The sequence below is a fragment of the Carettochelys insculpta genome, chromosome 3, assembly GCF_033958435.1.
Source record: "Carettochelys insculpta isolate YL-2023 chromosome 3, ASM3395843v1, whole genome shotgun sequence".
In the NCBI taxonomy this organism is placed as follows: Eukaryota; Metazoa; Chordata; order Testudines; family Carettochelyidae; genus Carettochelys; species Carettochelys insculpta.
Window position 1 is genome coordinate 119734812 of NC_134139.1, and position 22091 is coordinate 119756902.

At 47.2% G+C, this 22091-nt stretch overlaps 1 protein-coding gene across 1 annotated transcript in view; it reads right to left on the reverse strand.

The window, feature by feature from the left end:
* The window catches only part of NT5DC1 (5'-nucleotidase domain containing 1), a 236584-nt gene that overhangs the window by 195946 nt on the left and 18547 nt on the right, over positions 1–22091 (reverse strand). Inside the window, exons 2-6 of the mRNA XM_074990709.1 lie at positions 21324–21415; positions 19655–19726; positions 17896–18002; positions 15232–15320; positions 5114–5189 (exon numbers count right to left, since the gene is read on the reverse strand). Of these exons, the coding sequence (XP_074846810.1) occupies positions 5114–5189; positions 15232–15320; positions 17896–18002; positions 19655–19726; positions 21324–21415 (436 nt within the window). The remainder of the gene's footprint in view (positions 1–5113; positions 5190–15231; positions 15321–17895; positions 18003–19654; positions 19727–21323; positions 21416–22091) is intronic.

Consider the following 22091-nt stretch of genomic DNA (forward strand, 5'->3'; position numbering starts at 1 on the left):
TATATTGTTTGTCAGTTCCCAAATAATAAAAATTGTGAATGTGCATAATTCAACAACATATCTGACATATTCCTGGCTTAGCAAATGTAATCAGCCAACAGATCACACTGTTCACACAAACATTTAGGCTGCGTCTACACGTGCACGCTACTTCGAAGTAGCGGCAGTAACTTCGAAATAGCGCCCGTCACGTCTACACGTGTTGGGCGCTATTTCGAAGTTGAAATCGACGTTAGGCGGCGAGACGTCGAAGTCGCTAACCCCATGAGCGGATGGGAATAGTGCCCTACTTCGACGTTCAACATCGAAGTAGGGACGTGTAGACGATCCGCGTCCCGCAACATCGAAATAGCGGGGTCCTCCATGGCGGCCATCAGCTGGGGGGTTGAGAGATACTCTCTCTCCAGCCCTTGCGGGGCTCTGTGGTCACCGTGGGCAGCAGCCCTTAGCCCAGGGCTTCTGGCTGCTGCTGCTGCAGCTGGGGGTCCGTGCTGCATATACAGGGTCTGCAACTAGTTGTTGGCTCTGTGGATCTTGCACTGTTTAATGAAAGTGTGTCTGGGAGGGGCCCTTTAAGGGAGCGACTTGCTGTTGAGTCCGCCCCGTGACCCTGTCTGCAGCTGTGCCTGGCTCCCTTATTTCGATGTGTGCTACTTTGACGTGTAGACGTTCCCTCGCTGCGCCTATTTCGATGTCGGGCTGCGCAACGTCGAAGTTGAACATCGACGTTGCCAGCCCTGGAGGACGTGTAGACGTTATTCATCGAAATAGCCTATTTCGATGTCGCAACATCGAAATAAGCTATTTCGATGTTGGGTGCACGTGTAGACGTAGCCTTCATGTGTCATTAATTTGTCGGATACACTCAGCACAGAAATTAGCGGCACACAGATGAGCACATCAATTAAGTTAATATTTTTAAATTGTACTTCTTTTCAAATAAATATACAAAATAGACATGAAACATTTTAATTGGACTTTTGTTCAAATAAGGTTCTCCTGCTCATGCATGGCTCTCAGAGAAGCCTATGCATCAAAGAAGCTTGCAAATAACCCTGAAAAACAGATGCTGTTTTTTATTTTAAACTAAAAGTTACTTTGACATAGATGCTTTGTCAATCATTTTCTCTGTCAATGTTACAATTACTAAAAGGTCAAAAACCTATCTTTTATGATTTTTTGATTGTGCTACTTCTTTATGAAACCCAAGTCAATGTCTGTATTAATTTGAAACCAGCATTATTTTTTTTTGTCTTTTCTAAAACACTTCTGTTTTCTTTTCCAAATCTGATAAAAGTTTGGTATTAATAAAAAAGTGAAGTTCGTCTTTCAATTGGTTTGTTATTAAGTCAACAAGTATTTTGTTAGAACTTGCAATAAATTATTATGCAACAGCTGTGCAAAATTCTAGTAGTTCCTTTGCCTAACTTGTATAATTCTTTCTGGGTGAGTCAATAAGATTTATGCTATGGAAGCCAAGTAGATTTAACCAGTGCGTGGGTAAATTATCATGACAGTTTTGCAAGGTGAATGGCAACATAATAGGCATTAAAACAGTATCCAAACGCCACCATAAATTCTCCTTTTTTGAGCCAAACTGAAAATTCTAGGCACATTGGCTTTTTGGATTATCAGTCTGGTCTTTCCCCCTCATATCCTAAATCTAATTCAAGATTCCAATTTAGATCACCAATTTTCTGTGCAACAAATGATTTTAATATACAATCGTTTCTAAAAGATCATTAATCTATTTAACTACCCAAAGCAGCTTACAGCATTTTAAGATATACTTTTCTGCCAATACATTCAGTTTATTTGGCACTTCCGTTTGGGAAGTACTAACAGCTACAGGGTAGTGGATATGGGAAACTTTCCATTGGCAAGTGCTACTCATGTACTGAAAATGTTTTCACAATTACTTTGTACTGAAGATAATCCAAAAGCATGTCCTAAAATTTGACAACATATACCATGTACCAGAGAGATTGTTGTCCCACAAATCTAATCAGTGACTTTTGGCTGGAAGCTGGAGGGGTGGAGGATAAAAAAAGGGTATTATGTAGAACTACCAAGAGTACATTTTATGAATTTTTAATCTTTACCTATGTTAGAACAGACATACCCAAGAGAAGAATAACTTGTTACCCACTTATATCTTCATTTATCTAATGAACATAAACACTTCAGCTTGCTTTATAGGAGTTTAGGTATTAATCTTGTAATGTTTGTAAAAAGCTATAGATACTGACTTATTAATGAGCTTCTCATATTATTGTACCAGAGACTATCTAGCCATGAGTATAATAATTTTTTTAAATAAAAACCTCAAAACTTTGGATGGCTAGAGACAGATTTTGGTGGTAAATTTGGATTTCGTTCATCCAGTTTCAAATTTGAAAGTCCAGCCTGCAACTTGCTTTTAGCTGTGGATTCACAATCTGCTTTTACAGAAAGCAGTGACCAACTTCAAATCTTCTTAGGCAAGTACTACAAATGTAATTGCACTTTCAAGGAACACTAGATCTAGGAATAAAATTAATGTACAAAATGACAATTCAGTAGTGAACTAAATGCAGCTAGAGAAAAGAAATAAGAAAAAATCAGAACAAAAAACATTGATACTGAGCTCAAACTGAAGATTCATTTTCTATCAATGTTTTTAAAAAATCAATGTATTTTAAATATACTCTAAAAACAAAGCAAAGGATTCACTCCTACTTCCTACTCACAGAGGGGGGGAAAGAAAATCTGTTATTACAACATTGTAAAGTACCCAGAAGTCTAGTCATCTTTTGCCAGTAAAAATGCTGTAAGGCTGTGAGCAGGAAAAGGTTCAGAAAGCTTAGACAAACAGATAATCTTCCTTCCTCAATTTGTATGTGCATGGCTCAGTGTTATTTCTACTGCAACAGAAATTTACAAAATCAGAGCCATTTAGAAGCAAACCCTTGTATAATTCAAATATCTTAGTACACTTTCTTCAGAAATACGACAGCTGATGTACAATACTGTACTTGAATGAAGATTTCTTGGATTTCCTAAAGGTATTGCCGAACTGCCAATATCTTACCATGTCCCCATCAGACAGAAAACATACTCAGGTATTTTTATGAACATCTGGTATCATCCACCTGTGACAATCAACAGTTTTGCTTAGAAACTCTTTATCACAGACAATTTTGTTGATTCTGTTTTTAATAATATATTTTAAAAACTAGATGAAAATATCTTAAAATAAAGCACATTTATAATAAACCCATATACTTTCTGACAAACACTGAGCCACATCCCTACCCAGAAAATACTGAAGTGATAAGTATGAACAAACTAGCCAAAAGTATTTTATTTGCAACATATAATTTAATTTTACATGATCCTTTAAAAAGTTATTTATACCAAAATATTTTCAGTAAACTGTATGTACCCATTCAACAGACCCAAGAAATCTGTTTTTATCATATATAGTCTTATGTACATCGATAGACAGTGAGCAGAAAAACTTCATCTACCTTATTCACAGATCAAACTGTCTATACTGTGGAATGGCATTCCATGCAGTTTCAGTAAATATCAACCACAGTGCTTTAGCATTTGTAATTAAACCATTTTCTCTACTCGTATTTAAAAAATTACAATAGAATAATTTTTATGGAAAATGGCATCAACGTGTCAGTAATTCTAGGCAAAATCAGAGGTGTTGAAATGTTCAGTAACCACCTGTGAAATAACTTGAGTTGCTCAATATTTCCATATTTTGTAATTATTTTTGGTGTTGCTAAAAATAATACACTTAACCTCTGTACAGACCCCTGGTGGGTGGGGAGGAAGCAGCTCTGTGTACTGTGGTTCCTCTCCCCCGGCAGCTCAGGAAGCAGCAGCATAGCACAGTACTGCTCCTGAGGTTTTTCTCCACTGCTCCCATAATGGTGGAGCACGGTACCTAGGAGCAACTGAGGGCCAGAGCTACATATTTTCGTGGGTGCGGGGCATGTGAGAGCATCCCACACTATTCCCCTCACACTTAGACCCCATAGCACCTTCCCTGACCCAGGAGATTCTTGAATTCAGTAAGCCTTGTTTCACAGGATTGCCAGATTAAAGATGTTCTGAGCTAGTTATGGAATACATCAGTATACAGCATCAGTGCATGAATTACAGTATTCCTTTCTATCTTTCACTCTCATTCCTCCAATCATGAGAAAAAATTAACTGTTTTTTAAGTTACAGGAATTTGTCAAGGTAGCCCTGCACAAACGTTACGAAATCCATCCTAATGCTTAAACTTAGGGCAGGTAAAGAGGGTTATGAGAACCCTTTTCAGTGTAAACGTGCATAGAAAACATTTGTACTTCTAACGAGGATCAACTGGAGTAACAAATTAAATGAAGAAGTTTCTGCTTCAGTAAATATATAAGTACGTACATCTACACATATCACAGAGCTGCAAGGGACCTTGAGAGGTCATTGAGTCCAGTCCCCTGCCCTCTTGGCAGGACCAAGCACTATCCCTCAGAGAACATTTTAAAAAATCTATTTGCCCCAGGCCCCCAAATAACCTCCTCAAAAACTGAACTCAGAACGCTGCATTCACAAGGCCAATGCTCAAACTGCTAAGCTATCCCTCCCCTTCCCTCAGTTAGATTTGTACTGGTAAATGTTGTTGCTTTGCCCAAATGGAGACAAACAACAACAACAAAAAAATGATGAAAGTTAAAATATATGGGCTGGCAAAGTAAGCAAAATGCTACTGAGAACACAGAAACTGATTTTAAAATATTTACTTGGTATATTTTTACCTGTGATGTTGACAATTTGTGATCTAATGGTTCTAAAGTTTTAACTTTTGAATCTCAACATCTATGATAATTAAAAGTTATTGTCTGATACCCCATAATTTCCAGCAACTATTAAAATATAAATAGATAAAAAATAAAATAAATGGCTTAAAACCCACAATTTTGTGCAACTCTGAAAATGTAGATTGATCATAACTAAAAAAAAAAAATCTTAAAAATAAATACTGATACTATCCGGCAAAATTACTTAAAAATGAATCCTACCGAGCCTGCATATATTTACAGCCCACTGTAGTGTCTTAAATTAATTCACCTACCTTTAAAAGCTGAAGTTTTATAGTTATACTGTACAGCAGCAACCACATCCTTCCAAAAGTCATATTTTGTTTGTCTGTCATGCAGTAATAATAAAAAATAAATACATGAAAAAAAAACCCATACACCACTGAGTATGTCACACATCAGTTATTCTGAGTTTTTACATGAGAAAATAAAGTAAATCTATTTCATAAATAACAATGGTTATTTGAAAACCAGGTGTTATTGCCTGTGGCTTAGCAGATCAGAGTTCAGCAGCTGGCTCTTCTTCAGACTGTGTGTCATCTTAGACAAGTCACTCACATCCAAATATTTAAAGGCATTTAGGCATAGCTCAGCTCAGCATAGCCACTCCTTTCTGACTTGCATCGTCTCCACTACAGACCTATATTTGTATAACTAAATTGCTCAGGGATGTGACAAATTGTATGATGCCATTAGTAGCTGGGTCTACACGTGCACGCTACTTCGAAGTAGCGGCACTAACTTCGAAATAGCGCCCGTCACGTCTACACGCGTAGGGCGCTATTTCGAAGTTAACTTCGACGTTAGGCGGCGAGACGTCGAAGTTGCTAACCTCATGAGGGCTACGTCTACACGTGCACCCAACTTCGAAATAGCTTATTTCGATGTTGCGACATCGAAATAGGCTATTTCGATGAATAACGTCTACACGTCCTCCAGGGCTGGCAACGTCGATGTTCAACTTCGACGTTGCTCAGCCCAACATCGAAATAGGCACAGCGAGGGAACGTCTACACGCCAAAGTAGCACACATCGAAATAAGGGAGCCAGGCACAGCTGCAGACAGGGTCACGGGGCGGACTCAACAGCAAGTCGCTCCCTTAAAGGGCCCCTCCCAGACACACTTTCATTAAACAGTGCAAGATACACAGAGCCAACAACTAGTTGCAGACCCTGTATATGCAGCACGGACCCCCAGCTGCAGCAGCAGCAGCCAGAAGCCCTGGGCTAAGGGCTGCTGCCCACGGTGACCACAGAGCCCCGCAAGGGCTGGAGAGAGAGTATCTCTCAACCCCCCAGCTGATGGCCGCCATGGAGGACCCCGCTATTTCGATGTTGCGGGACGCGGATCGTCTACACGTCCCTACTTCGATGTTGAACGTCGAAGTAGGGCGCTATTCCCATCCCCTCATGGGGTTAGCGACTTCGACGTCTCGCCGCCTAACGTCGATTTCAACTTCGAAATAGCGCCCAACACGTGTAGACGTGACGGGCGCTATTTCGAAGTTACTGCCGCTACTTCGAAGTAGCGTGCACGTGTAGACGCAGCCGAGGAGATAGGAATAGCGCCCTACTTCGACGTTCAACGTCGAAGTAGGGACAGTGTAGACGATCCGCGTCCCACAACGTCGAAATTGACGGGTCCTCCATGGCGGCCATCAGCTGGGGGGTTGAGAGACGCTCTCTCCAGCCCCGCAGCTCACTGGTGGCCGCGTGGAGCGGCCCCTTAAAGGTCCCCTCCCCCGCCCTGACTGCAGGAGGCTGAGGCAACGTGCAGGCTCCTGCCTGCACACGCGGCGGCGAGCCTGCACAGCCCTCAGCCCCTGACAGCAGCCATGGCTGCCCAGCAGCCCCCCCAGCGCCCCCAGGGGACCCCCCCCAAGAGGAGCCACAGCAGGAAGGGCAGCCAGAGGGCCACGCAGTCTGGGAAGCGGCAGCGGGGCCCCTCTTGGACGGAGGCCAAGATGCGGGACCTGCTGGGGCTCTGGAGCGAGGAGGAGGTGCTCCAGGTAATGGGGAGCAAGAGGCGGAACGCGGATGCGTTCGCTCGGCTGGCCGATGGCCTGGCTGCCCGGGGTCACCCTGCCCTCACTCCGGACCATGTCCGGAGTAAGGTCAAGGAGCTGCGGCAGGGTTATGCCCGGGCCCGGGATACGGCCAGCCGATCTGGGGCCGCCCCCGTCACTTGCCCCTTTTACAGGGAGCTCAGGGACATCCTGGGCTCCCAGCACACCTCCTCCCCTCCGGCCACCCTTGACACCTCGGCTGACGAGCCCCAGCAGGCCCTGCAGCCGGGCTCCGCCCCGGAGGTAAGCCCCGCACCCCGGGGGCCCCCCCCGGAGGCCATCCCCGGGAAATTGCGGCAGGAGGAGGAGGAGGAGGAGGGGGAATCCTCCTCCACCGATTCCAGCCTGCAGATCCTCCTCCTGCCATCCCGGAGCAGCAGCAGGGCCTCCGACCCCCGGGGATCTCCGGACCGTGGGAGTGGACCCACAGGTAGGTACCCCTCTCTGGTGGACACCCCGGGGCTTGAGGGGCGGGGGTAAGAGATATGTGTCCAGGGCCCCCCACACGCTCACATGGCCATGGCCCCAAGGACACCAGGGCCATGGCCCTCACAGCACTGCAGCCATCAGCCCCTGCCCCCCCTCACCCTGCATGACAGTGCCATGCCCCATCCCCGGGCCAGGGGGGAGCGGAACCTCGAGGGGCCCCCGGGCGGAGGGGGTCGGACACCCCACAGCAGCAGCATGCGATGGAGTGGGGGGAGTGCCAAAGGGAGACTCAGGCTACATATGAGCCACCCGAGCTGAGGAGCTCCCAGGGCCAAAGGAGGATCCTGGCGCTACAGCTGGCAGGTGACACCTCTGCCCTGAACAAACAGGAGGGAGGAGCCGAGCTGGCTTGGAATTGGGGGGCGAGGGTGGGGGCCACAGGTAGAGGCTAGGGGAAGGGAGAGCTGGTAGGCAGCCAGCCAGAGGAGGGGGAAAGCTGCATCCCAGAGGGGCCCCCCTTGGGGTCTTCTCCCCACGACGGCTTGGAAGGACTGTCTCTTCCGACAGCTGGTGCTGTCACTCCTGCCAGAAACTGGCCATCTGTGGCCTAAGAAACCTCTCCTGCTCTCAGACCCTGCGGGGTGAAGTGAGAGTCGCTCCCACCAGGGGACGGGGTGCAGGGCAGGGGGACCCCTGAACCCCATCCATCACAGCAGCATCTCCCGGAGACGGGGATGGGGAACCTGCAGCAAAGGGCGGGGGGGACAAAGGCCACGGCTCGGGGCCCACACTAACGCCTGTCTCCATTCTTCTTTCCCCCCTCCTCTCCTGTGTCCTGCACCTGCACCTGCACCATCCGAAGGACCGGAAGAGAGCGCCGGCAAGGCATCGGTCGTCCCGGAGACCCCTCCAGGACCCTCGCTCCAGGGCAGCCCCTCGGCCGAGGAACGACCGGCCCCGCGGAGGGCCAGACGGCGGACCCCGTGCCTGCTACCGGCGGCGGCCACAGACCCCCAGCTGCTGGCCATCCACCGCCGGCAGCTGGAGGTGTCGGAACAGCACCTCCGGCTGCAGGAGCAGGCGCTGGCCTGGCACAGAGAGGCATGGGGGGCCTTTCTGGATACCATCAATCGGCTGATTGATTCCCTGGCCCCCCATGCCGCGCCGGCCGCGCCACCGCCCGCCATGCCTGCTCCTGCAGCCCCACCACCGGCTGCTCCAGCCGTCGCCAGGCCGTCCACCGTCGCCCCGCCACCTCCCCGCGAGGGCCACCGCGCCAAGGGACCCCTGGAGCCACCCGCGACTCGCCGGCGCCGCTACCTTCCGGTGGAGCCCGCTCCCACCCAGCCGCGCACCAGACTGCAGGCCCAGCGGAGCTCCCGGCCGGGCACGCCCACTGCTGGGCTGTAGGGGCGAGGGGCCCGGGACGTGGCCCCCCCCCCTTGTTGGACAGACTTTGGGGACTGGGTGGGTGGTGTGGGTGTTTCCCCTGTTTGCCCCGTCCCCCCCTGTACATAGTTCTCCCCGTTCTCCTCCCTGCTTTTTGTTTTTCTTTTGATGGCGCACAGTGCTTTCATTTTTATTGTTGTACATAGTTTTATTTGTGCCCATCTTGGTTTTGTTGAATGTTTGTCCCTCCTTTTTGGTTTCTGTCTCACATATATATATTTTTTTATTTAAAAAAAAAAAAAAATTCGTGAGGACAAAAAAAACATTTACGTTCACCCACAAGTTCGTGCTGTCATTTCTCCTGGACAAGTGGGGGGGGGGCGGTGGGGTGCTCCATGGTGTGGGCGTTGGGGCAGGAGTGTGGGGGAGGAAGGGGCGGGCAGTAGGGGGCCTGGGCACAGTTCACCCCGCGGCCTGGTTGTCGAAGTGGGCCCACAGGGCCTCCCGGACCCGGGTCCCCTCTGGGTCCACCTGCCGACTGGGGGCAGCAGGTGGCTGGAGGTGTGCCCTGCCGGCCTCGGCGGCCCAGCCCTGAAGAAAGCTCTCCCCCTTGCTCTCCACGAGGTTGTGCAGGGCGCAGCAGGCACCCACAATCTGGGGGATGTTGTTGGGGCTGGCATCCAGGCGGGTGAGGAGACATCGCCATCGTCCCTTGAGGCGGCCAAATGAGCGCTCCACCACCTGGCGCGCACGGTTCAGGCGCTGGTTGAAGCGCTCCTGGCTGGCGGAGAGGTGGCCCGTGTAGGGGCGCATGAGCCACGGCCGGAGGGGGTAGGCCGCATCCGCGATGATGCAGAAGGGCATGGTGGTGTCCCCCAGAGGGATCTCCTGCTGGGGGATGTAGGTCCCCGCCTCCAGCCGGCGGCACAGGCCCGAGTTGCGGAACACCCGGGCGTCGTGGGTGCTGCCAGGCCAGCCCACGTAAATGTCCTGGAACCGTCCCCGGCTGTCCACCAAGGCCTGCAGGACGACTGAATGGTAGCCCTTCCGGTTGAGGTATCGGCCTCCACTGTGATGCGGGGCGCGGATGGGGATGTGAGTCCCATCCAGAGCCCCGAAGCAGTTGGGGAAGCCCAGGGTGGCAAAGGCGGCGACAGTGGCACGTGGGTCCCCCAGCCTCACGAGCCTGTGCAGGAGCATGGAGTTGATGGCACGCACGACCTGCAGAGAAAGCACATGGGACAGCCCCAATGAGGGGTGAGCAGGGTGTACATGGCCCTGCCTTGCCCTGCCCTGGCCCCCCTGCCCTGCTCTGCCCTTCCCCCCCTGGCCTGCCCTCCCCTGCCCTGCCCTGGCCCCCCTGGCCTGCTCTGCCCTGCCCTGGCCCCCCTGGCCTGCCCTGCCCTGGCTCCCCTGCCCTGGCCCCCCTGCCCTGCTCTGCCCTGCCCTGCCCTGCCCTGGCCCCCCTGGCCTGCTCTGCCCTGCCCTGGCCCCCCTGGCCTGCCCTGCCCTGGCTCCCCTACCCTGCCCTGCCCTGCCCTGGCCCCCCTGCTCTGCCCTGGCCCCCCTGGCCTGCCCTGGCCTCCCCCTGTGGGTTCTCTTACCTCCATGAAGACAGCCCCGACGATGGCCTTTCCGATGCCAAACTGCTGCCCCACGGATCGGTAGCTGTCCGGAGTGGCCAGCTTCCAGACAGCGATGCCGACCCGTTTCTCCACAGGGAGGGCACGCCGCATGGCAGTGTCCTGGTGCCTGAGTGCGGGGCTGAGCCACTGGCACAGCTCCAGGAATGTCTGTCGGGTCATCCTGAAGTGGCGGACCCAGTGCTCGTTGTCCCACTCCCCAAGCACCAGCCGCTCCCACCAGTCGGTGCTGGTGGGGTAGCTCCACAGCCGCCGGCGTGTGAGGCGGGGGGTGGAGCGGGGTGCTGCAAGGGTAGGGGCTGAGCCCTGCTGCCCTGGGGGCATGTCCTCCCCTGGGGCAAGAAGGTGCTCAGCTGCCCCCAACATGACAAGAGCCAGGGCAAGCCCTGTTCCTGCCGGGAGGGCTGGGTGGACCTCTAGCTGCTGCTGCTGCTGCTGCTGCTGCTGCTGCTGCTGGGGGTCCATGACTGCGGCGCTCGGGGTCTGTGTGCCTATATGGCTCGTCAGACCGCGTGCTGTGCAGGCTGAGTGTATGTGGGAGGGGCCCTTTAAGGGAGCGGCTAGCTGTTGCCCCGGAAGCGCTAGTCCGCCCGTTGACCCTGTCTGCAGCTGTGCCTGGCATCCCTATTTCGATGTGTGCTACTTTGACGTGTAGACGTTCCCTCGCTGCGCCTATTTCGATGTCGGGCTGCGCAACGTCGAAGTTGAACATCGACGTTGCCGGCCCTGGAGGACGTGTAGACGTTATTCATCGAAATAGCCTATTTTGATGTCGCAACATCGAAATAAGCTACTTCGATGTAGGGTGCATGTGTAGACGTAGCCATAGTACCCTAACATCCTGATGTAGACAGTGCTGTGTTAATGGGAGAGCTTCTCCAGCCAATGCAGCTACCAGATTTCTGGGAGGTGGATTAACTAAGCTGATGGGAGAGTTCTCTCCTGTCAGTTTAGAGTATCTTCATTAAAGTTCTACTGCAGTGGAGCTGCGCTGATGCAGCATTTTACTTGCAGAGCTGCCTTTACGAGCCTCGGTCTCCTTTTCAAAAGTGACTTAGACACTTAGGAAGGTCAGTAAGACTTGGGTTCCAAGATCTGTCAAGCATAGTAACACCATTAAAATACTCCAAAAAAATCTGTGCCTTACTACTCCAAACATGGACTTGAATGAGGGTCCTATATACCGGTGGGTCTTGGGGGGAAAAGAATATTTTTTTGTCTTTGACAGACAGCATGTTGCAACGTATCCTAATCAGAGTATCCTTCATACATCACTTCCAGGTGGTATATCATGCTGAACAGTAATACAGTAACCTCTCAGAGTACACGAGGGTTCCGTTCTACGCACTCTCGCGTAACCCGGATTTCGAGCAAGTGGGGGTCTGGCTTTTTCCCTGGCAGATCACATGTTCTGCAGCCAGGGAAGCAGCAGAAAGGTAAGTCCTGCGGGGGGGCAGCTGGGGAGGTTTAAGCCTGGCGGTGGGTTGGGGCCATGGCAGGTGGGGGTAGGGGGATAAGGCTGGGGTGGGTTAGGGCTGCAGGCGGGGAGAGGGGCGGTGTTGAGCTGGAGCTGCATGTGGGGTGGTGAGGCAAAGCCCTTCTCAGGCAGTGATCCAGGACACGGCCGGCAGTTGAACCGGAGCCAGAGCCAGGCGCGGGTGGTGAGATGGTGAGGGAGTGAACTGGGGATGGGGGGTGGGGTTGAGTTGGAGACGCATGTGGGAGTTTAAACCGGGGCAGGGAGTGGAGGGTGAACTGGAGCCACGCGTGAGGGGTGATGAGCCAGAGCCAGAGGTGGGGGTGGCAGGTGAGCCAGAGCCGCACGTGGGTGGTGAGCCGGCAGGGGGTGTTGAACGGGGACCAGGGAGGTTGAGTCAGAGTTGCGCCTGAGGGGTGGTGAGCTAGAGCCAGAGGCAGGGGTGGGAGTGAGCAGGAGCTATGTGCGGGTGGTGAGAAGAGCTGGGGAGGAGGGCTGAGCCCGAGCCATGCAGAGCCAGGGGGGTTGAGCCAGGGTTGGGGGAGTGAGTTAAGCGCAACTGGAAATTGTGCTACAGGGTTTACAATAGGAATCGGGGTCAGACACGTAAGAACGGGGTCGCGTACTCTGAGTTCGCGTACTCTGAGACCTTACTGTACTCTGGAGAGCTTTTATCCCTGGAACAGACAGTCAGTGCAGGCTTTCTGTTCCAAGGATTGGAAATTTTCAGAGCTGAAATTTTTTAACTTTCATTATATTGACTTTTTCAGCAAGTTGACCCAATCATGATGTACAATATGCAGACATGATCCAGTAACCAAGTAAAAGAATCACAAATTCTGAATAACCACCACCAACTCAAGCATCATTAAGTGTTTGCCTTAGTCTTTCTTACATTCAGAACGGTATCCTTAAAAACAAATTGGAAATTGAAATATGACAGAGTGTAACTCTTACAAGTAACTTGTTAAACATGGTATACAGTCAAGTGGGTTCAGAAGGTTAAATCTTCAAATGGAAATTTTTCAATGTGCATATTAAGTTTAAATGCTACAGATGAGTGTGTAAGTGGGAATACACCTCTAGAGATGGAATCATTTTGAAATTTGCAGGTGCCAAACATAACCAGGTTCCCTGGAATACAGTAAAAACATAAGAATCTTTAAGTACCTGTCTGCCTTAGCCTTTCTTACCGTCGAAATGGTATTCTTAAAAACAAATAGAAAATTGAAATATGATATAGTGTAACTCTTATAAGTAACTGTGAATAAAGATGGTGGTACTGACCTAGACATGAAATCCAGGACTGGCAAAGCCACAGCAGCATTTCAAACTCTGTGGCCAGTATGGAGATCACACAACATCTCTGTCGAAACAAAGCTGAGAATCTTCAATTCAAATGTAAAGTCCGTCCTGCTGTATGCCTGTGAATCATGGAGCACCACAAAGTCCTCAACGCACAAACTGCAGACGTTTTTGAACAGATGCCTGAGGTACATATTACAAATAAGATGGCAAAACAAAGTCACGAATGAACATCTGTGGACGCGAACAGGCCAAGAGCCAGTGGGGATCCAAATAAAAAGGAGAAAATGGGGATGGCTGGGACATACTTTGCGGAAAACCCCATCCAGCATTGTTCGACATGCCTTAAAATGGAATCCTCAGGGGAAACGCAGCTGAGGAAGACCCCGAATAACATGGAGGAGATCTACAGTCATGGAAGCACAAGAATTGGGACAGTCATGGGGCCAGATTGAAGCCATTGCCCAAGAAAGAACCAGGTGGAGGAGCCTTGTGGATGACCTTTGCCCCACTTGGGGTTCACGGGTTTAACTAACTTAACTTAACTTAAAAGTAACTCATTAAAGAAGGTATATACTTAAGTGGGTTCAGAAGATTAAATCTTCAAATGGAAAAATGTCAATATGCATATTAAATCTACATGCTACAGATATATCTAGGTGTTTTGAGAGGAGGGTTAGTGTAACAGGTGTAGTGAGTGGAAAAATGGTCTAGTAATTACGGCACTTGTCTATGACTTGCAAGATCTGAGTCCAATTAGCTGGTCTGCCACAAGCTGCCTGTGTGACCTAGGGAAAGTCATTCATTCTCTGCACATCAGTACATCTCTACTTCACAGAGGCATACTGTGATGTATTGTGAGGGGAAATACGTCAAAGATTGTGAAGCGCTCAGATGCTATGATAGTCTGATACAGTTACTCCTCCTTTAAATTGAGGTATCACTCAGGAACAATTAAATATTTCAGTGTCATTAACCAGCCTGGAGACAAATTACAGATTGAACCTCTCTTATCTGGAACTCGCTCATCTGGCAACATCCATAATCTGGCACAACTGCTTATCATGGGTGTGGCCAAGTTTCCTGTGATTCCATATAGTTTGTTTACAGCCACAAGTCCTGGCTCTCAGTGTTCTGTGCTGTTATTTAGTTGTAACTTACTCCTAAATGTCTTCTAAGAGCTCAGTAAGCAGTGAAAGTGTCGGTAAAATGCTAGACAATACTGACAACCTGTGGTCCGGCAAATTCTCTCTCCAGCATTGGTCAGATCCCGAGGGTGCTGGACGACAGAGGGTTAACCTCTATGGCAATAGAGAGAAAGCACCATATTCTTCTGTTGAATCGATCTGTACTTTATTAAAAAACAATCTACAAGTTTCAACCTCTGCGCACTCTTCAATGCAAATGAAAGCTAAAGCCATTATCTTCCAGAAGAATACAAAATATACTGTCTTAAGCACTTGTCTTGGTAAAGAGCTTTCAATATTCATGGAACTGCAACAGAGATATTGTCATCTAGAATTTCACTAGCGGCTATGTTTGGCACCTGCAAATTTCAAAATGATTCCACCTCTAGAGGTGTATTCCCACTTATACACTCATCTGTAGCATGTAAACTTAATATGCACATTGAAAAATTTCTATTTGAAGATTTAACCTTCTGAACCCACTTGACTGTATACCATGTTTAACAAGTTACATGTAAGAATTAGACTCTATCATATTTCAATTTCCAATTTGTTTTTAAGGATACCATTCTGAATGTAAGAAAGACTAAGGCAAGCACTGAATGATTCTTACGCAAACTATTTCTGCTCTCTGGTGGTTGCAGAGTATATTTTCATCACACCATTTACCCTTGCTATAGTAGAAGACTTACACTGTAGATGAGGATTATAAAGCTCCAACCAACGTATATTTCGCTTCATAGCATAAGTGTCAAACAGACACTTCATTAATCAACATGGTATTTTGTTTGTTCAGGGACAGGAGAGGAGAGAAAGAAAAAGAATAAAATAAGATGCAATATTTTTCTTTCCTATTTATTGGGCTTGAAATTATATATTTCTTACCTGGTCTAAACAATCCACAATCCTTGCACAAAGAAGGGCTCCAGGTAGGTCAAAATAATTATCAAAGCAATAATATTTAGCTGCAAAAGAAATAAAAATGCATATATTTTTAAACTATGCTGGATAGTTTAACTGGGCAAAAAGTCTGTGTTCAAATGGTTTATTTTTAAAGTTCCCATTGGCCGTTTCTACACCGGCCACTTCCTTCAGAAGTGACATGCTAATACACAGAGCGAAAGATGCTAATGAGGTGTGGATGTAAATTCCCCACACCTCATTAGCATAACGTCACGTGATTTGGAGTATGGAAGACCGTTCTTCTGGACTCTAAAATGCCATGCAGAAGCGCGGCCGCCAGGGGGAGCCTCTGGAAGGAAGTCCTTCTTCAGAAGCCCCTTCTTCCCAAAAATTTTTGGGAAGAAGGGGTCTCCAGAAGGAGGACTTCCTTCCGGAAGTCCGCCTCCGGGGCAACGCTTCTACACAGCGTTTTGGAGTCTGGAAGAATGGTCTTCCGGACTCCAAATCACGTGATGTTATGTTAATGAGGCACAGGGAATTTGCATCCACGCCTCATTGGCATCTTTCGCTCCCTGTATTAGCAAGCCAGTTCCAAAGGAAGTGGCCTGTGCAGAAATGGCCATTGTGTTTTCACTGGGAATAGATATTAGTCATTGTTAAATCTACTATCATGCATGTTACACTTTTTGTGACTCTTTTTCTAGCATCATATTATTGCTAATAAAAATTGCTACTCCCTGGCAAATTACTGAGATTTTAAAAATAAATATTAAGGCCCTGAATGAGATCTTTACCAGCTCAGGCAAAAGGGTCAGAGTCAGTTAACAATGCTCCAACCTGATATTGAGGAGTCTGGCTGGGGGAAGATGCCCACAGTGCAGAAGTGAGGAAGAGCATCACTGCCTTTTGTGAATAGATGCAGGGGCATGTTAGAGGCAAGGCAGAAGGTCACAGCACTTTAGAAGTTCCAAACAGCACTATAACTCATAGCTCAACAGGCTGTAACTAAGAGCAGGTGTCTGGGACTAAATATACTGGGGGCCTCTCCAGCTCTCACAACAGCCCAGAATACTCAAGGGGCTTGTCTAGACTACCACCTTCCTTCCTTCGAGGGAAGGATGGTAATTAGGGTGTTGGGAGTTTACTAATGAAGTGCTGCCATGCATAGGCAGCACTTCATTAAGCAAATTACCCTTCCCCCACCGCGGCAACTCCGAAGTTTTAAACTTTGAAGTACAGGCACGCGTCTAGCTGCAGCTCACCCGCTGGTACTTTGAAGTGCCAGGGCAACTTCGAAGTCCCCTTACTCCTCAAAATTTTGCATAGGCAGCATTTCATTAGTAAACTCCCAACACCCTAATTACCATCCTTCCTGCGAAGGAAGGTAGTAGTGTAGACAAGCCCACGGTATTAAAGTGATTTGAAAACAACAATCCCCCACTCTGGAAGTTCTGTCCTGTGCCTTGGAGAGGAGCAGAACTAGATCTTACCCCAAGACTCCTGCAGACACAGAACTACCCAACACGGGTGTTAGCCGTATGCATCAGTGGAACAGCCCAGAAATAAAGCTATGGATGTGCTAATGGACTTCATCCTGCAAACCCTTACGTTTTATGGGCTTAAGCATTTTAAAATCCTTATATATTTTGTGTGAAACCAATGCTCCCAAAGGTGGCTAAGGTTACTTTAATTTTTAGTTAATAAAAACGTATCTGAGCATCTAACCTCTGTGTACATTATACACAAATGTAAAAACTGAAGTCGCTTATTTATCTACAGCATAGGTACAAGGTGGGAATGCAAGTTTTCCTCTTGAAATGGAAATGCAAGCCCCTCATCCGCCACAGAGAAGTGAGTAGTTCAGTCTCCAGGCCTATTCAGTCCTTTATATTTAGATGCTATCAATAGCAGAAAGTCCAGAGTAGCCAGTTGTCAATGTGCAGAAGTTAAAGATCTGCAGACACTTTGCCCTAAATAATGCAAATGACAGCTTAAGTGTATAGGTTTAGTTTCTCTAGTTCGGCACTATCAGGACTTGACCGCTACCAAACGAGAGAATTTGCCGGACCACAGGAGATCAATATCGTCTAACAGAATTATCAACATTTCAATTTCTTACTGGTAAATTACAGCTAAATAACAGCACAGAACACTGATAGCCAGGACTGGTGGCTGTAAATAAACTTTATGGGGCCATGGGAAACTTGGCCACACCCATGACAAGTGGTCATCCAGCTAACTAAAATCATGCGGGATTACAGAGTTTGCCAGATGATAAGAGTGCCGTACTAGAGGGGTTTAATGTGTATTTCCCCAACAAATACCATACCCTCCCAAAGGCAAAGCTTTGCAACCAAAACTAGACCAAGATCACCAACTTGTTTCACATAGAGCAAGTAGCAGACCATCTTAACAACCTCTGTTCACTGCTGACAAGAACTCAGTGTGAACCTGATAATTAAAGGTGCTAACATACATATTCCTTTAGCAATCCCCAAGGCACCCAAGTCCCCTACATTTTCCTAATTTAAAACTATTTTAAGTGTTTAAAGAAAAAACCAAATAACAGCAGCAAGTACTGCAGTAGCCAAAACAATTTACAAGTTCATTAACTACAAAGTAATTATATATATTTACCTGAGTGGGAAACCATTCCACTGAATGTTTTAAAGTGTTTCCATTCCCTTTTGACATAAATTTCCAAAATCTCTTCAGGAGTCAGACTTTTGGTACCATGGCTTGCCCTAGTTGATGAATTGTATGAAGAAAATTAAAAATATTTACAATTATTCAAATTTCCTGCAGTGCACAGTAGTGTGTCATAATAATCAAATTCTGATCCATGCCATGTGATTGATACTTCTCCCATTTCCTCTCCATTCAGTAATTTGTTCTTTGGGAAAGGGGAGTGGTCTCTTTCAAATGCCAGGCTCGATTCCCTCATGGCACAGTAGATGCAGAAGTTCTCTGTTAAATCAGCAGTGTCTTGCTGAAAATAAGATCACCAAATCTACTACTTCATCTAAGGATATTTTCCTTCATGGTACATGTGATCTTCCTCTGCTCTGACTAAAAGGAATAAGATCTTGGGAAAATTATATTTTTCTGCCATTAACATCAACACTGATCTTTTGCAGCAAGTAGTTTGCCCTTACAAATTGAGATCATAACCACCAGTCTTTTCCTTTTAAATGTTCTTAACAGCATTGAGCATTCCCATAGCACCTTGGTCAAAGGCACCATTTTTAATTTCAAATATACATACATATCTTCTATAATAGGTCCAGTCATACTTTTTTCAGGCATGCCGAGGATCCATGTTTTGTGCCCCATTAATGTAGCTGTGTGTTGTGGGGGGGGGATATGTAATATCTTCCTTCTACAGCAAGTCAGGACATTTTTTGGGACCATACTACGTGATTTGACATTGTAAATTCTAACCCAGTGATGAGCTCAGCATGGGAAGATCCCCATATACTTCAGAAGCACCACTTCTTGTACATTCAGCTTCTAATCATCACCACGGGATGTAAAAGGTTTGTCCTGATTCATCAGCTTAGGAATTTTTCCCCTGAGAGAGGCTAAGATGAATTCAGAAAAATCACTTCTCTCTGTTGTGATCTTAAAAACTCCCATGTCTTTCCTAAACTTCTCTTCCTACAGTGCCAGAAGAGTCATGCTTCCATATGACCAGACCATCATCAAATTCATGATCTATTTTGGCCAATTTCATGGCTACAGGATTTTAAAAATAATATAGTCACCAATTTGATATTATTAAATCTGAAATTTCAAGGTCTTGTAAGTTAGAGATTCTGACCCATAAAGAGGTAGTGCAGGGTCAGAAAGTTATTACAGGGAGTCATGGTGGTTATTGTTATCATTATTATTATTACTATATATTGGGGGGTTCATGTTCTTGCCACTCTGACTTCTGCTGTTCCCTCAGAAATGAGCAGCCAGAGTTGTGACTACTAGCTAGTTGACCCGGTCTAAAGTCAGCACCTCCATCAGCAGCTGTGCAGAAGTAAGGATGACTTGATACTGTATCAAAATTTTGAGGAAGAAGAGGGCTTGGCGAAAGAGTGTTTCCTTCTGGAAGATGCCCCTGGGCCTCATGTCTACACGTCTATTTTGGAATCCAGAAGAGCTTCCTCCAGACTCCAACTCATGTGGCCATATGCTAATGAGGCACAGGGAATTTACATCTGCACCTCATTAGCATATTCCAGGCTGCTCCTTACCATGCCACTTCTGGAAGAGGGGGCATGTGGAGATGCAGCCATGGTGATTAGGATCCTGAATATTTCATAGCTGTTGCAGTTATCAGGTGCTGGCTTTTAAAAATCATATGCATTTTTTTATCTGTCTAGTAATAAAAACTAATCAGTATTACCTCAAAATTGTTCCATCTTCAGCAAGCTTAAGGAAATTTCTATCTTCCAGATCCAATGCCAATCCTTTACAACTAAATTTAGAGTACATATCCAAATTTGACACGTTAACACTGAACAGAGCTATCAATTACCTAATGCTTTACAAGGACTACTTCCCTTCCTTTGATGCTCGTAATTATCTCAGACAGGACAATTAACATCCCACCACCTCTCACCCCCTTCCTTCAAACTTATTTGATTTGTCAGTTTTTATTGCAATTTTTTTTTGTCCTCCATACTTATAAATGTCAGTCTGTATTGGAAATGAAATTGATCTGATGAAGTGGGTCTGTCCAACAAAAGCTTGTGTTAGTCTTTAAAGTGCTACATTTCTGCTGCTTTGTTTTGTTGAAGTACAGACTAACACGGCTACCTCTCTGTAACTAAAATTAGTTTTATTTAGAAGAGGAAACGTAGTAATTAGATAAGAAGAAATTATGCCTGACAAATAGTCAACATAGACTATCCAAATTATATGCAACTTTGCCACACAAAGGCTACGTCTACACGTGCACCCAACTTCGAAATAGCTTATTTCGATGTTGCGACATCGAAATAGGCTATTTCGATGAATAACGTCTACACGTCCTCCAGGGCTGGCAACGTCGATGTTCAACTTCGACGTTGCTGAGCCCAACATCGAAATAGGCACAGCGAGGGAACGTCTACACGGCAAAGTAGCACACATCGAAATAAGGGAGCCAGGCACAGCTGCAGACAGGGTCACGGGGCGGACTCAACAGCAAGTCGCTCCCTTAAAGGGCCCCTCCCAGACACACTTTCATTAAACAGTGCAAGATACACAGAGCCAACAACTAGTTGCAGACCCTGTATATGCAGCACGGACCCCCAGCTGCAGCAGCAGCAGCCAGAAGCCCTGGGCTAAGGGCTGCTGCCCACGGTGACCACAGAGCCCCGCAAGGGCTGGAGAGAGAGTATCTCTCAACCCCCCAGCTGATGGCCGCCATGGAGGACCCCGCTATTTCGATGTTGCGGGACGCGGATCGTCTACACGTCCCTACTTCGATGTTGAACGTCGAAGTAGGGCGCTATTCCCATCCGCTCATGGGGTTAGCGACTTCGACGTCTCGCCGCCTAACGTCGATTTCAACTTCGAAATAGCGCCCAACACGTGTAGACGTGACGGGCGCTATTTCGAAGTTACTGCCGCTACTTCGAAGTAGCGTGCACGTGTAGACGCAGCCAAAGAGACCTTGGTCCCCCAAACACTTCAGGATCAAAGTGACTTTATATATATGCAAGTAAGCATATGAGTGAAATCCTTCCCTCACTCAAGTTGATAGCAAAATTGCGCTGACTTCACTGAGACAAGGATTACTCTGAGTTCAATGAGGTTACTCACATGAACTTATTATAGTATTTGCAGGCTGAGGACCTAAATTTCTACAGCCAGGGTGTGTGCATTTTAGCCAATTTTTAATACCAACTCTAACGTTATTTTTGGAAGTATGTTGTTTCAATATAATTTAACTTTTTTAAACTGTGATTTAGGAGTTTCTTTGGTGGGTCTCACAATCATGAGAATGTCTCTTCAGTAAGACAAGTTATTTTTCCAGTCCCATAAGAACTGTGGCACCAAGGAAGTAAGCCATTTTTAAAAATACTTACCAAAAGTCCCAGCTTTCTGGAGCTACAGTCAGCAATTCTTCATCATACCCCTTCTTGGTTATGAGGTAATGGGCAAAACTATCATATATAAGCTGTAAATAAGAAAAAATGAGAGCAAAAAAACAATCTTTATCATAGAAAGTAAGACAAACTTTCCTTACTGACACAAGTAAAATGGGTAATAAATATGAAAACAACTTATCTCTGCATGCTGTGGTAAGCCTGGTGGTAGACCCTTACCTGGAAGCTTCCAGAGCCTTCTAGAAGGACAGTATACTGGGTTCTATATGCAGGCTAGGAAGTGGGCAGGCGCAGCCTGCCCACGACTAGAAGGCCCCTCTTAAAGGGAGAGGGAACCCATTAAAAAAAACCCATGGCCCCAACAAAGTATGGGGGACAACTAAAGAGAAAACAGGGACGGGAGTGGAGGTCAAAGGTTTAAAATGAGGGAACCAGAAGGGGACACTGAGCAGAGAACCCTGGACAGCACCCACTGCCCCTCAAAGGTGTCGAGAGAGCCAGTGGATGCTGCCCAAAGGAACTCTGCCTGGATTCATGAGCGGAGAGCGGAGAGCGGAGAGCGGAGAGCGGAGCGGAAATAGGCCCCACAGTCACAGGCTTCCCCCCTGCCAGCCTCCTCTCCTGAGTGTTATAAATGGCTACCTCGGCCATAGCCAGGAGGTGGCTGACAAGGAGGTCCCACAACTTAATGGGGCCACAGATGGGGTGTGCAAGGATAAAAAGGTGTGGGGAAAAGTGCAGCCAGAA